The 15,446-nt window shown below is 41.1% G+C and overlaps 1 protein-coding gene across 1 annotated transcript; it reads right to left on the bottom strand.

Annotated features, from left to right (window-relative positions):
* Nucleotides 1-4,911: 4,911 nt before the first annotated feature.
* CER1 (cerberus 1, DAN family BMP antagonist) lies at nt 4,912-8,291 on the bottom strand. Its single transcript, XM_026001308.2, has 2 exons — nt 7,727-8,291; nt 4,912-6,026 (listed from the first exon to the last, which is right to left on the bottom strand). Exons 1-2 carry the CDS (start codon nt 8,222-8,224, stop codon nt 5,712-5,714), a joined length of 813 nt encoding a protein of 270 aa, XP_025857093.1. The 5' UTR covers nt 8,225-8,291; the 3' UTR covers nt 4,912-5,711.
* Between the last annotated feature and the right edge of the window lie 7,155 nt (nt 8,292-15,446).

The following is a 15,446-nucleotide window of genomic DNA, read 5'->3' as shown; positions in this document are numbered from 1 at the left end:
CTTTAAAAAGGATGCAAAATGGGAGAGAATCCTCTTTTCTATTATAGACATTGGTGTGCAAATGGTGACACATGATGTCTGGAACTGCAGCAGCCATACTGTGACTGAGGGGAGTTTTAGTTTGTGAAGGACACACTGAAAATGACATAGCAGAAAGATGGAAGGAATTTGAGTCCTTGGTAGAATGGGAATGCTTCTGACTTGACCAACCAGGAAACTAGCTGCCTTCCATACTTCTTGTTAGTGAAATGCTAAATCCCTTTATAACTTAATATATTCTGAGTTGTGCTTTCCGGTTCTCGAGTTGAAAGCATCCTCATTGATTAAGTGTCTTAAGAAAGGCATGGATGATGAGCTCTGGGGATCAGAGAAGGAATAAAGTAGTGGGTGAATCAGGAGTTTAACTCTATATGTGTGTGCATATATTGTATATATGTATATGTGTTTATGTATGTATGTATATGTGTACATATATATGTATATATATAAACACATATTTATTTATAGATTTTTTAATCTTTATTATCTTGAGGTAATGTAAAATAGTAGGAAAGATCTGGGACTTTGGAGTCACTCAGCTTCTCTTCCACAGTGCTGCTCTGGAAGGGTTATTTAACTTATATGAGCATGTTCATCTACAAAATAATGCAGTACTCCCTCCCTTGTAGAGTTTCCTGAGGATAAATGAAATTATGTATGTGAAGTGGTTGGCACAGTGCCTGATAAATGATATATCTTCAACATATGACATCTATTGATATTGTTTCTTTTATGCAGGAAAAAATATTTATTGAGTACCAGCTACTTGCTGGACACTTTCCTAGGCATTGATTACAATGATCAAAGAAATCCAATATGATCCCTCCTCTCATGAAGCTAATGATTTGAGTAATGATGACACAAATAATGGTATAATCATAAACTGAAACAAGTGCTGAGAGGTGAAGAAATACAGCACCATGAAATCATGCAAGAGTCTAAACTAACCTTGTCTAGGGCTTATGGAAGTTTTCACTAAGACAGTGGAATTTCAATTTGGGGTTGGAGGCATAGTAGGAAGAGCATCATTCTAGCTTTACAGAAACAAATACATTTATTTACTTGTTCCCAGACTATAAACTTTGTAAGGTCAGGAATTATATTCAAATAATCATGCATTCCTTTATTTATATTCTTTATACTCAGCACAATGACCAGGCTCATCACAACCATAAATATACGTGGACTGAATGAATGAAGCTTTCTGACTCTCAAAAAGAGGAAAAAAAAATGAGTATAAAATGTCTATTTCTAGGAGATAGGAAAAGAAAGCACTTAGAACACATAGTAAGGGCTCAATAATTGGTAGCTGCTATTATTACTACTCTCATTATTGCTTTATAATTTGTACATATTCTCTCTGCTACAATGCTGTAAGCTCCAGGGCAGCAGGAAATATTTCTTATTCATATTCACTTATCTCTGGGTTCTCAGCACAGTGTCTTGCATAGAATAGATTCTTTATAAAAATTAAGAAGATACATGACATTCTTAATTAGAAATTAAATTGACAGTTTAAAGAAACCATGTACATTGAAAAAAATAAATTTTCAAAGCTATGTTAACCACTCTGTAGCAAATACTTAATGCCAAGTTTCTAGAATTGAGATAAAGTAGACATTAAAAAAAAAAACTTTAAAAACTGTTATAAAAAGTAGGCAGAACTCTGTGTGGAGAAAAAAAATCACTGTAGAACAATTCATATGGATCATCATAGTGTAATTAAAAACTCACAGCTTTAATGTCACCCTTTCAGGGACGACTCAAACTAAGTAACTACCCTCTAGCAAAATTCCCCTTCTCAATTCTTTGCATACAACTTACAGCCACCTGATATTTTTCCTTTTCGGTGATTAATGAGTCAACTGATTCTCAAATTGCATGTCTCCCCCAACTAGAATGTAAGCTCTATAGGAGCAGGGAGCTGGTCCGACTTGTTTTCTTTCCATATTCACAGCACCTAGAGCTATATCTTGCATATAGCTGGTAGATACATAAATACATGCTGCATTAAAAAATACATAGAAAAATACTGCTATTTATTATTTATGGATATATACATACCTTTGGGAAAATATAAAAGGATATTGGAAATATAAATAGGAATCTTGGGGATGTTCTTGAGGGGTCAGGGGTTTGGGGCATGGAGCTTAGCATGGTGGTTGGAGGTAACTTTATATATATATGAAATAGTTTATTTCTTTCTTAAAAATAGACAAGAAGTACGTGATGACAAAATGTCAAATATACTGGTGGTAAGAATTTGAGTGTTTGCTATAATATCCCTTGCATTTTTCTGTGTGTCTATTTTTCAGAATAAGTTTTTTAAAAGAAAGTATGCCTGAACGGAGAAGAGTGAAATAAGCCCTGTAATTTTACAGAATCTAAAGCTCTCTGATGTGCTGCTACTTACACTTATCCTCACAATAATTTTTTAAAGATTCAGTTATTTATTTTTGAGAGAGAGAGAGAGAAGAGCATGAGCATAAGTAGAGGGAGAGGGAAAGAATCTCAAGGAGACTCCTCACTGAGTATGGAGCCTGACGTGCTCAATCTCATGACACCAAGATCATGACCTGAGCCAAAGTCAGAAATCGGACACTTAACTGACTGAGCCACTCAGGTGCCCCCACAACAATTTTGAAGTAATTCTTTATCACCCTAATCCTATCTGAGTGGAAAATGAGATCAAGATTGATGAGGGAGTTGCCATGACCACCTCTTTAATTTAGGGCAATGTTTGGCTGAGAATCTGACCAGGGGATGATTTCTCTTTCAAGAGTAAAATCAATGTCCTCAAATATGATTGCTGAGGAAGAGGTGAAAGAAATCAACCTTGAGGCCTATAAGGAGGAGACTTCAAAGAAATCAGTGTAAACTGGCAAGCAATAAATGAACAAATACTTTAATACAAATAGAAAATATGCTCCAAATGACTTTAGTATGGATGCTTAAAAATTTTAAGGCTTATTTTTCTTACCTGTAAAATAGGGTATTTACCCACCTTATAAGATTTTTGTGAGGATTGTACTCATAAGTGGAATTTAAGAAACAAAACAGGGGATCATAGGGGAAGGGTGAGGAAAATAAAATAAGACAAAATCAGAGAGAGAAAGAGAGACGCCTGGGTGGCTCAGCAGTTGAGCATCTGCCTTTGGCTCAGGGCATGATTCTGGAGTCCCAGGACTGAGTCCCACATGAGGCCCTGCATGGAGCCTGCTTCTCCCTCTGCCTGTGTCTCTGCCTCTCTTTCTGTGTCTCTCATGAATAAGTAAATAAAATCTTTTTAAAAAATCAGAGACAGAGATAAACCATAAGAGACTCTCTCTTAACTCTAGGAAATAAACTAGAGGGTCACTGGAAGAGAGTGGGGGGATGGGTAACTGGGTGATGGACATTAAACAGGGTACTTGATGTAATGAGCACTGGGTGTTGTATGCAGTGAATGAATCACTGACCTCTACCTCTGAAACTAATAATACACTTTATGTTAATTAATTGAATTTAAATTAAAAAATTTTAAGAAAAGATTTTTGCAAAGATTGTGTAATATATGTATTTATGTATTGTATAAGTTGTATGACTTATAACTTATGTCAGGAGACCCAGCATAGCATCTGGCACTTAATAGATTTTTGATATTTGTGTGTTTCCTTTCAGGTGCCCACACTCCTATGTATTATGTTGAACCATTGAGAACTGCCTTTTTTTTTTTCCAGTAAAAAGATGAACGTGAGCAATTTCATGAGGTCTGCACTATGAATGTAAGCTCTGATACCACTATCCACTGTCTCATCTTGAATTCACATGAGGGAAGAGCAGAGCAGAGTTTGAATAAGACTGATGATTGTTTGGGGCTTGGGCTTGAGAGTCTATTTGCAAGGATAAATAAAAGGGATTTGCAAGCATGTAAGGAGGGGAAGGACAGTCCAATTGGCAGAGATAGGTTTACATAATCAGGGTTAGGCAATTGCAAACAAGACAGCTGCTCAATAGCTTTTGGCACCAAAATATATTGACCAGCTGGGATATCATTAATGCTTAACAGTATCATCCTTATGACCATATCTTGGCCAATTAGCTTGTCTTTGACCACCAAAGGGTATAATATATTCTGATGCAAATGCCACATGCGTATCTGTATATCACATATTATATTATTTTGATGTAGAATATACACTAAATATAAATACATCTGCTTCTTCAGAACACCAGGTTAGATGGTGTGATTAAAGAGAAATAGAATTAAAGCATACTTCAATTCCTTTAAAAAATCAATATTCTGAGAAATGCCTTTTTGTGAATGCTGAAAGTAGTAGGATTCAAATAATTAAAATAATTTTAAGGTGGATTTTTAAAAAGTAATTATAGAAAAAGAAATATAACTAGAAATATAACTAAAGTCAGGTCTATACAATGTATGCATACAAATAAATATAGAAGGAGAAATGGAATCACTAAAGACAGTGATTTTTTTTCTGTTAACAGAAAACTGCTGGAAGGGTCAGAAGAAACACTTGGGGCATTGTCATTAGCCTCTGAAACCATTGAGAAATGCTCCCAGGTAAGTAGTCTCCAGATAGGACCTTTAAATTATGGGACAGATAAAAATTGTTAAAACAAAATTTAAGACAATTGAATTCCATGACATTTCACAATGCTTCATACACTAAAATTTAATACATTAAAGCTTTCAGAATATTTTCAGAACTTGCAAGTATGGCATTTACAGAATAAAATACATAATATGAAGTTTTTAGACAGCAGCAAAAAAAAAAAAAAAAAAAAACACCAGTCATCCAAACACAGAAGTCTAACTTACTACCTAATCCAAAATGCACATGGATAAAGAAGTGACACTTCACCTATAAGTTGTTTCCATTTTTACTCATTTGCAGTTTATTTAATTTGACATCTACTGGAATTCCTTGGTTACCTCATTAGCATCTCTGGGTTGACCTTTAAGCCTGGTACTGGGCATATATTTTTAGTTCCCCATAATATACATACTTGTGTGGCTACCAGTGATTGTCCCTAGTCCCTATGAAAACCACTAAAAGTAATATTGCTGTTCCTTTTTCAAAGACAGAGACTTGACATTAAGAACTTTATATGGGGAATATCAGAAAAATAAAGAGGCAACCAAGCAAGCTACTCCTTACATCTATGGAAATAAAATAAGCATATTTGGAAGGCAAATAGAACACTGTCTGAGATGAAAGAATCCTTCCTAAAAATACTAGAGACGTGTTTTGGGTGGTGCTTTGACAAGTTATCAAAGAAGCCAATTTTTAGGGTCTACTTTATTTCTTTTCCAAATTCAGATGTAGGGCTTTTACCAGAACTCAGAGACCCTAGATCATGGAACATTTGTAGTGGAAAGGACTTTAGCAATCATCTGATTCAAGTCCCTCATGTAGAGATGAAGCCCTTGAGATGGAGAAAGCTTCCACATCCTTAACATCCTCTTGCCAGGATGGCAGGGCCAAGACTAAAATCCAAATACGTACCAATAGCTAGATGAATACCATTGCCTCTAAATTGTCCTATCTCGCTATTTTGAACCACCTTTCCCTTAAAATAGTATGCACCCACTAACACTTCCAAACTGAGTAATCCAGCACCTTTGCTATTGTAGTTTTGTTTTTCAAAGGTAAGAGTGGGATCTCCTTTTAAGTGGAAAATCCTGGGATGAAGGAATCCTGGGCATGAAGTTCTGCGTGGGAGCCTGCCTGTAGGAGGTGTCCATGCTCATGCTCAGTCTTCATCTTGCACTGGCATTCCTTCACTAGCATCACCACCTTGACCACAGGGGCAAAGCCGGTGCAGTTCAGCTGCAAGTGCATCGTGGTGAACTTGGCAGGTGAGCAGTGGGAGCAGAAGGTGTGGGGGTGCTGTGCAGCTCCAGGAAAACGAACAGACCCACATTTCCCAAAGCAAAGATTGTTCTGTACAACTACTTTTTCACAGTCTTCATGGGTGATCGTCTAAGAGGCAAACACATCTCCATTAAGTTATCTTGAGTCATTTCACTGACACACATGATGCAGAAGCTATAGACTGTAAGTCTGAAGATAATTCAGACTAAAATTTCAAAACCTTTCCAATTTTGGATATTTTACAATATCCAAGGGATGGTTAATCTATAAGGGCATAAGGGCACCTCAATTACATTTCTTTTGTTCAGTAGATAAATAAATTAGCCTTTAGGAAATCCTTAAGTTAATAAGAAAATATTTTATATCTTAAATACCAAACTTTAAGAAATTTGATCTAACTACATGTTACCGGTTGAAAAAATTCTAATGCCTAACTTCCTATTTAAGTAATGTGCCTTATCATTCGACGTCTCACAGTGCATTATGCGTAATAGACTTTCCATACACGTTTGTTCAACTGTTCATAGAATAGATTAGAACATCAAGATGAATTCTATTCTATTCTGAGATCTATGAAGCTGCCTGGGGCAAAGTTATAGCACATATGCCTGCAAATCATCATGCATCATCTCACCTTTGCCCCTCCCATACCCCCTCACCTAGCTTTATGTGCCCTTCAAGATATATGAGTCAAACACTTTAATTTTAATTTAACTAGCAATAGAATTCAACATAAGAGTTTCAAAGGAAATTCAATTGCACGATTCTTGGGAGCAATTTTCTAATTGCACATGGCCAACAGAGCAGTCATTATTATTTGATAATGGACTTATTGCTACATATCCTTGCCTTTTCAGGCAGCATACTTAACTGCCTTACACAGTCAATTACCTTATAATACTGCCTGCTTAATTGGGTAGCATTATTGGACTGTAAAATTTTACTCTCCCCTGCGTTGCTCTCGGTTCAGTATCTTCGTTTTTAAGGACCTGATGCAGTTTCTCGGTTTAATTTAACATTTGGAGCGCAGGGCTTGCCAGGACTGATGGGAGGAAGTGGATAGTAGAATGCCCCTTTGTCTTAAAATGGTGCTGAATCCATCATAATAACCACAAATCAGCCAACAGGACATGAAGTAGGAGGCGTTTCCAAAAGGAAAAAATGTGATTTCACACTGATATCATTTTTTGAAAGCTTATGAGAAAATAAATTAAATTAAATCATTTTTTGCTGCGGTAATGTTAGAAATGATGTAGCAACTTCGGTCAGACAGCCTATGAAGTAGTTGGGTAGGAAATACAGGGATTAAGGCCAAGATACATATGTATGCGGCTGTTTGGGGAGGAGTCCCATGTATCTCACCTTATCTACAGGTAGAGCCGACCTGCTCATCCACATCCCAATAGAGTGTAGAGGAATAGCTAGAGAGAAGTTCTGGTTATTGCTCTAGGTTCCCACTCTTCCTTACTGAGGGCACAGTCTCACCTATCCCTCTGGATAGAACCCCTCCAACATAAAAATAAGTAAAACCCCATAAAACAAAGTTCTGTGCCATCACTCTGAAGAGTTATTAATCTGGGCAGTACCATCATATCATTCTTACAGCATTTCCAGAACACCAAGAAACAAGGGCAAGTTAGACAGAAATTTGGGGAGTATGATCATCCTTGGCAAATGTTATAATGAGTGCCCAAGGACCAAATTTGGGAGTTAGGTGAGACTCGGGGTCCTGGCAGCCCCTCCCTTACCCTCCACCTGTTGCAGTTGTCCACCCCTTTCCTGATCCCCTCTCCCTCCAGAACAGATACCTGGCCGAAGGGCACTGTCCTACAGGTCTCCTGATGCACTTCATGGCTTTTGATGGGCAGGATGATCCCCTGAGAAGCCGGACTCATTCTGAACATGAAGTGGTGCCAGAATTTCTTGGCCTCCTCCCGAAGAGGAGATTTCTCCATTTGCATCCCATCTTTTGGCTGAGTGAGGGCATGGGTCCCAGGTGGGAAGTGCTCACTGACCAAGTCCTGGGATGGGTGCAGGTCTCGCTCAGGCTTCTTCCAGAGCCTGCCAAACCTGGACAACATCTTCTCTCTCTGCCTCTGGCCTTCTCCTGCACCTACGAGGTGTGGCACCGCAACAAAAAGATCTGGCTTCTCCTCAGCTTCCTCGTGGTTGCCAATGGGGAGCTCCCTGCGATTCCTTTCTAGGATCACAGGGGACACAGAGCTCTGAGTTTGTCGGCCATCCCTCTGCTGTGCAGCCTTCCCTAGAGGCAGGAGCACCAGCAGCAGAAGTAAGACCAGACACATGCTGTCAGGGGGGCCCAAGCTTCTTTCAGATCCACAGATGGTGAGGCCTAAAGGAAAGAAAGGCTCATTCTCTGCAGGAATGCAAACAAGGAGATCCTATATATAGATACCTGCCTTGTGGGATGGAAAGGCAGGTGGTCAGTAGCCAGGCAGAGTAAACACATTTATTGTTTGCTTGAATTATGTAGTGCTAATGGTGTCATGCCTCCACTTGAGTTTTGTGTATTTTAGAAGGCCCCAGTGAAAGCCTGGGACCCAGGGGGTGATTAGCTGGCACTTTATCGTCTGAGATTTACAGAGCAGTATTTGAGAAAACAACACATTCTTTTCCTGGATTTCCCATCAGTTATTAGAAGAAGGACCAGAGTCAACAAACATTTGTCATGCATCTGCTTTGTATTGGGATAGAAAAGACAAGATAGGTTTTTATGACAGAAGAATATCAGATAAAAATTAAAGGCATACATTTAGTAAAAGCTCAGGCCATTAGGCTCTAAGTGCACACACACACACACACACAACCACACACACAGGCAGCCATATATCAAAGATACAAGGAAGGAAAAGGAAGAACTAGAATGTTAACTTTGTTGAGCAGAGAACTCTCCTTCTTACTTAGATGTGGTTGGGGTTGTTGATTTTTGTATGGAAACAGAATAAAGGGAATACGTTCTCCTTTTCCACACAAGGAAACTCACAATTCCCAAATAAATCTTCTTCCTTTAAGAATCAAATACTCGATGCTAAATTTCACAACTGGTCCGCCATCAGATAAACTCTTTCAATTGTTCACAAATTTCTCAACAGGATCCTCAGTAATAGATTGCTCATCAGTCTTCAGTGAAGATGGGGAAAAGTCTCCCTCAAGCCACCCTATTGGTTTTTTTCTTTCTCTAAACAAAGAGCCAGACTTGAGAACGTGGATTCTAAGAATCAGATTTGATAGCTCAGGGCCTGAAACTGGCTGGTCAGTTCTTCACCTTACAGAATCCACATCGTCTTCTTTATTCCACAATAATTGATCCAGGTTAAATTAAGACGGAGACAAACATGCATCTTCAGGAATCAAAAGAAAATTTATTAGATGACAAGACTATCATTCAAAAATGTTATAAATCATGCAAGGGTGTGAGAAAGAAACAGCTCCACAAAACTGAAACCCCAGAATTGAATCCAATTGACCCTCCACACCATTTAAATAGTATTTCCACTGGAAATCAATCCCATACTTGCTTATATTTCTTCTCTTTTATTTTTTATTTTTCTTCTCTTTTAATATAGTTATCATATAAAATATATATAGTTGTCATATTCTTTGCTTTTAGTAACACACATAATCCTGGAACATTGTCGCATTTCCATTCTGATCAAGCTTTCTTTCCAAGATTTGACCCATTGCAATCTTTTTTCCAGACATTTGTGTTCTTTTTAATAGCCATGCCTGATTTCTGTGACATAAAGCCTGAAATAAGTTCCTTTATTAACAATAATAAACTATTTTAAATGGACCATCATTTTCCAGAATTCTTTCAGAAGAAACATCTTTTGCCTGTACCAAATATCCATGGGACCTGGGCTAATATGAATTAAGATACACTTGATCCATACCAAATGAGCATTAGTATTTGCCATTTCTTTTAAAGTATTTTTTAAAGTTGCCTTCTATTTGAATTTTTTGATTGCCGCTAACTATCCAATGAAATAGGCTGTCCAGAGCTGGCCACTCTGCCCTGATTATAAATATGGCCTGGAGGCCATCTATGTTTCTCAATTTCTTTTAAGCCTTACTTTACAATGGCTGTAGTCCCATTGCCATCAATCACAGTGTCTAGTATTCCTCCAAGCCAAAGGCTGTCCTAGAGATTCTACTCAGGATCTCAGGTTGCCCTGCACAAAGGATATGTTCAAATAATTTCCGTTGAATTAAAATTTGTGATAGACTCACTTTGTGGGCAAAACATCATGGTAGATACTAGAAGATGATAGAAAGTGATAAGAACTTGGCTCTTGCCCTCAAGCAGGTTGTATAGTCTAGTGGTATTGTATATTTTGTAATTGAATTATATTAGCCATATGCATCTTAGTTATCCATCTTTAATCTTCTCGTAGCTCTAAACTCTCTTTCTTCTGATACTAATTTTGGTGTTTGATCATTTAAAAGTGACTCAAGCAGGGGCACCTGGGTGGCTCATTCAGTTCAGCGTCTGCCTGCAGCTCAGATTATGATCCTGGGATCCTGGGCTTGAGTCCCACGTTGGGCCCCCTGCTCAGTGGGGGGTCTGCTTCTCCACCTCCCTCTGCCCTTTCCCCCTGGCTTGTGTTCCCTCTCTATATATATCTCTCTCACTCTCAAATAAATAAATAAAACCTAAAAAAATAAATAAAAATTACTCATACAGAATTTGCTTTTCTGTTCTGTCATTCCTGTTGGAAGATGTACCAATATGTTGAAGGATAAAGTTAGCAAAGTAAAGCCTTCTGTGATGAGAACATAAGTCTGTTTTCACCTCCTGTCTCTCACAGCTAAGGGTGGATGCCATTCACCTTTCACCACTGTGTCCTTTCATTAAATCTAAAACTATGTATGTGGTACATATGGTTTACTCTTAAGAGCATAAACAGTTTGCAGCTTTTAACAAAAATATGCTGCTTCTGGGCAGCCCGGGTGGCTCAGCAGTTTAGCACCGCCTTCAGCCCAGGGCCTGATCCTGGGGACCTGGGATCGAATCCCGCGTTGGGCTCTCTGCGTGGAGCCTGCTTCTCCCTCTGCCTGTGTCTCTGCCTCTCTCTCTCTCTCTCTGTCTCTCTCTCTATGTGGGTCTCTGATGAATAAATGAATAAAATCTTTTTTTTTTTTTTTTTTTTTTTTTTATGATAGTCACAGAGAGAGAGAGAGAGGCAGAGACACAGGCAGAGGGAGAAACAGGCTCCATGCACCAGGAGCCTGATGTGTGATTCGATCCCGGGTCTCCAGGATCGCGCCCTGGGCCAAAGGCAGGCGCCAAACCGCTGCGCCACCCAGGGATCCCAATAAAATCTTTTTTTAAAAGGAATTTTCGATTTCCTGAAAAATTGGAAGCCTTTAAAAAGAAAAAAATGCTGTTTCTGTGGGTCTACAGTGACACAGGCATCTAGTTACCTCCTGGTTTGGATGAAGCCAAATGGAGAAAGGTCGGGGGAGGGGGGGGGTAAGGGTGGGGGTGGGGTCTCCAGACTCAGCAGGGAGCAGTAGTGTGGAGAGAGCACCGCAGATTGTTGGTGTACTTAGTACCAAATGCCAGAGTGAGAAGCAGGCCTGCGCTGACACAAGCCCCAACCTGCTTAGTGCACTTCCTGGGTCAACCTCAGGCCTGCATGAGAACCAGAGGACCTAACGTCATTCATTCATTCTCACTTAACAACCCATGCTCGGCCTCATCTGAACTCTGCTTTCAACTTGACCTGGTTTCTCAAGGCACTGCAGTGCCTTCAGGGTCAGGTGAAGCTGCCACTGTTCCCGAGAAAAGACAGCAGCCACATTTTTCCATCCCTCTCTTAGACTCTCAGGAGGGAGCCGTAAAATGTCCAGTGCTCTCAGAGGGGAAACAAAGAAGCTAAGTTCTTTTCTGCAAACCCCAGGCCTACAACACTAAGAGGTGAGAGGCAGTGTCAGGGCGGAGTGGAGGTAAATTGGGAGGAGAGAAGGGAATTTCAGTGAATGGATTTGCGAGTGAAATCTGCATGCCACTGCTTCCTAGCTACCTCTCCTCCCCAAATATGGAAAAGCAATAGAGTTGTGTGCAGTTGAATTTTAAAAGAACCCAAAAGGAAGCAGAATCTTTTCCCCCCCAAAGAATAAGGAATAGGGAAAATTAGGGTAAGTGATTTTCCCCTTAAACATTTTATCTTGATTTGGTTTTAGTAAATTATCCAAAGCATAGCATCTCCCCTGGGCACTCCCGTCCCTGCCACTTTCTACAGAACCGGCACATAGGAAGAACCCCGTTCCCCAAAGCTGCTCCGCTTATTGGGCTCGCTGCTCCGCTCATTCATATAGCATACGTTTGAGTGCCAGCTCTGCATGTGGGCCCGGAGGTAAAAGGGTGAGGTTGTCCTTGCCCAGGCCCACTGGAGTTTGCAGTTGATAGGGGGAGACTAGTTTACTGAGGATAAGTTATGCAAAAAAACCTTGGCAGGCACCATTCCTGTACCGATCTAGGACTTTCAAGTAGATCCAAATTCCAAAGGTACAGTGGACTGTCACGCTGTGTTTAATTTTAATTTTATTCAATAAATAGGTGTTGAGAGGTGCCTGGGTGGCTCAGCTGGTTAAACATCTAACTCTTAATTTCAGTTCAGGTCATGATCTCAGGGCCCTCAGATTGAGCTCAGTGTGGAGCTGGTTTAAGATCTGCTTTCTCCCTCTCCTTCTGCCCCTCACCCCCTCCCACCCCCCCCCCCCCTATTCTCTTTCCCTCTCTCCTAAACAAACAAAGGTGCTGAATATAAGGATGTGCAATAAATGCAATAATTTTCTTTCATTTTTTAAAAAGATTTTATTTATTTATTCATGAGAGACACAGAGAGAGATAGAGAGGCAGAGACACAAGCAGAGGGAGAAGCAGGCTCCCTGAGGGAAGCCCTATGTGGCACTCAATTCCAGGACCCTGGGGTCACGCCCTGAGCCAAAGGCAGACACTCAACCACTGAGCCACCCGGGTACCCCTTTCTTTCATTTTTGATTATGTGATGAATATTTGCAGTAACAAACCTCAAGGCGAAACAGTATACAATTAAAGGTAAATCTTCCTGTGACTTCCCAGGCTTCCTGTCTTGCCATGGAGGCAACCACTGATATCAACTTATATCAAGCTTATATTCAAGCTTTAAAAATTGTCGCCTGTTACAGGCTGAAATGTGTTCCCCCCAAAATTCACATGTTACAGACTCAACTCTCTAGTCCCTCAGAATATGACCGTATTTGAAGAGAAGGCTTTGAGAAGAAAAGATGAAGGTAGAATGAAGCCATTAGGGTGGACCCCAATCCAGTAAGACGGGTGTCCTCATGAGAAAAAGAGATGAAGACAGACGCAGAAGAGAGACAATGTGGAGACATCAGGAGGCATGGCAATCTGCCTGCCAAGGAGAGAACTCCCAGAAGGAAACCCAGATTTCGAACTTCCAGCCTCCAGAAAAGTGAGAAGAAAAATTTCTGTTGGTTAAGCCACCCCCTCTGGGTCACTTCATTATGGTCCCCCTAGCAAACTCCTACATCCCTCCCTCAAAGAGAACAAAACATGGAGCCAATAGAAAAGGACTTATATTAAGTGGTGTAGCATGGCTCAAAAATTCTTTTTTCACTTCAAGGCACACTGATCACCCAGTTACTTTTTAGGGTCAGATTACTCCGTTTCCAGTGTCAGTGATCTGCTCTGTGCCCCAATCTCTCCCCTACCATGGAGAAACTGGGGATATACCCATCACCGTGCGCACCTGTCGTAGACGATGTGACTAAGCAGCTATTCACCCAGTTGGTAGCGAGGGCTCCTGTAAATCTAAAAGAAGGCCAGGGCCACAGAGGCGACGTCGCTGTGTGCCCCACCGACCGCTGCCCATCTGTCCCCACCGCCCACGGCCTCCCCACCGCCCAGGTGCGGGCACTGATGCTGAGCCTCTGCCGTGCGCCTCTTCCCCACCCGTGACATTTACTTCGATCACATCTCATTCTGCAGAGGGCTGCTCTCAGGAAGAGTAATGTCAATGGAAGTAACTGGACTGGAAGCCAGAAAACCCTTATCTGATTCCCGACTCTGCCTTCCAGCTTGTAAGCTACAAGATTTGGGGGGCTCCAGGGCCCTAAACCTCTCCAGGGACAATCCCGCCTGCCCTGCTTTCCACCTCCAGCTCATTGCCCTTCTTTCTACCCATAATTCTGCCCTCATCCTGAGCGACGTCAGTGTCCACACGGATGGGTCTAATTAGTCATCAGCATGACATGACACCCCATTCAGAACCCTAACCCAGATCCGATGACCCCAGTGTTCCCCTGGCCTCCCCATCTCCCTGACACTTCAACTCCTGTGGTGTTTTTTTGTTTTTTGTTTTTAATTTAAATTCAATCTGCTAACATGTAGTATAACACCCAGTCTCATCCCATCAAGTGCCCTCCTCAGTGCCGGTCACCCAGCCTGCCCACCTCCCCTTCCACAACCCTTTGGTTCCCAGAGTTAGGGGTCTCTCATGGTTCTTATCAGGAATGGCTACCCCTCTAGGTGGTGGACTTCACATTCCACTCTCCCACGACCGTATTCTGTGGCTTCCCTTCTGTACGGCGGCTCCCTGCTTTCCCCGTTACCCTCATAACAGGCCCATCACAGTTCTAGCGAAGTGATGATTGTGTGTGAACATTTGTGTAACATCTATCTCCACCAGAGATTTTAAAGCCCATGGAAGTAAGGCTGTGTCTTCTGGAATCAACATCTCAGGCCTTAGAAGGTAAAATAACCATCCTAGTTCTTTCCGTGTGGTAGATGTTCAAAAAATTGGTTTTAAAAATGACTGTCTCTAGGCTCTCCTTCTCCTCCCGTCCAGGTTGGATTCAAGGCCCATCGCTTCACACTTGTGCAATCTTCCCGACTCCCTTGCCCCTTTGTACTTCTCTAACACCCATCTGGTGAAGTTCCAACCCTGGAAACACCAAGCCGTCACCTCCCCTGGGCCACATCCAGGTTGCAGAATGCTGGCATGGAGGACAACGAAGTGACAAATATTGGTTCCTTATAAAGTAACTACCCCCCTTCCTAACTGAACCCTCAGTTCTGCCCTGCAGTCTTTCTCCTATTACTCTCATCAACTCTGTCTCCATTCCTCTGTGGATTTTTAAAAAATCTTCTCTAAGTATCTCCAGCCTTAGGCCCTTCTACCTCTTCTATCGTTTTCAGCAGATGATCTCCTCCCTTCTTCCACAGAGGAAGATGGAAGCGGGCGGAAGGGTGAGTTCCCTCCCACTTGACGGTCACCCCGCATTGATTCGTTTCTCCTTCCCACTCTGCTCTTGGATTCTACCCTTTCCAACCTACCATAGTGAATATTCACTCCCCCATCAGCCTTCTACTTCACTGGCTGCCTCCCACTAGCATTTCTACAATCTTACTTATTTTGAATCTTTTAAACATGTCTCTTGATTTCTTGTAAGTTTTCAGGTTTCACACTCTGGCATTGTCTTCTGCCTTGGAAAGAACTG

This window comes from Vulpes vulpes, chromosome 12 (genome assembly GCF_048418805.1).
Source record: "Vulpes vulpes isolate BD-2025 chromosome 12, VulVul3, whole genome shotgun sequence".
NCBI classification, from domain to species: domain Eukaryota; kingdom Metazoa; phylum Chordata; class Mammalia; order Carnivora; family Canidae; genus Vulpes; species Vulpes vulpes.
This window is presented reverse-complemented; position numbering and strand designations above follow the sequence as displayed.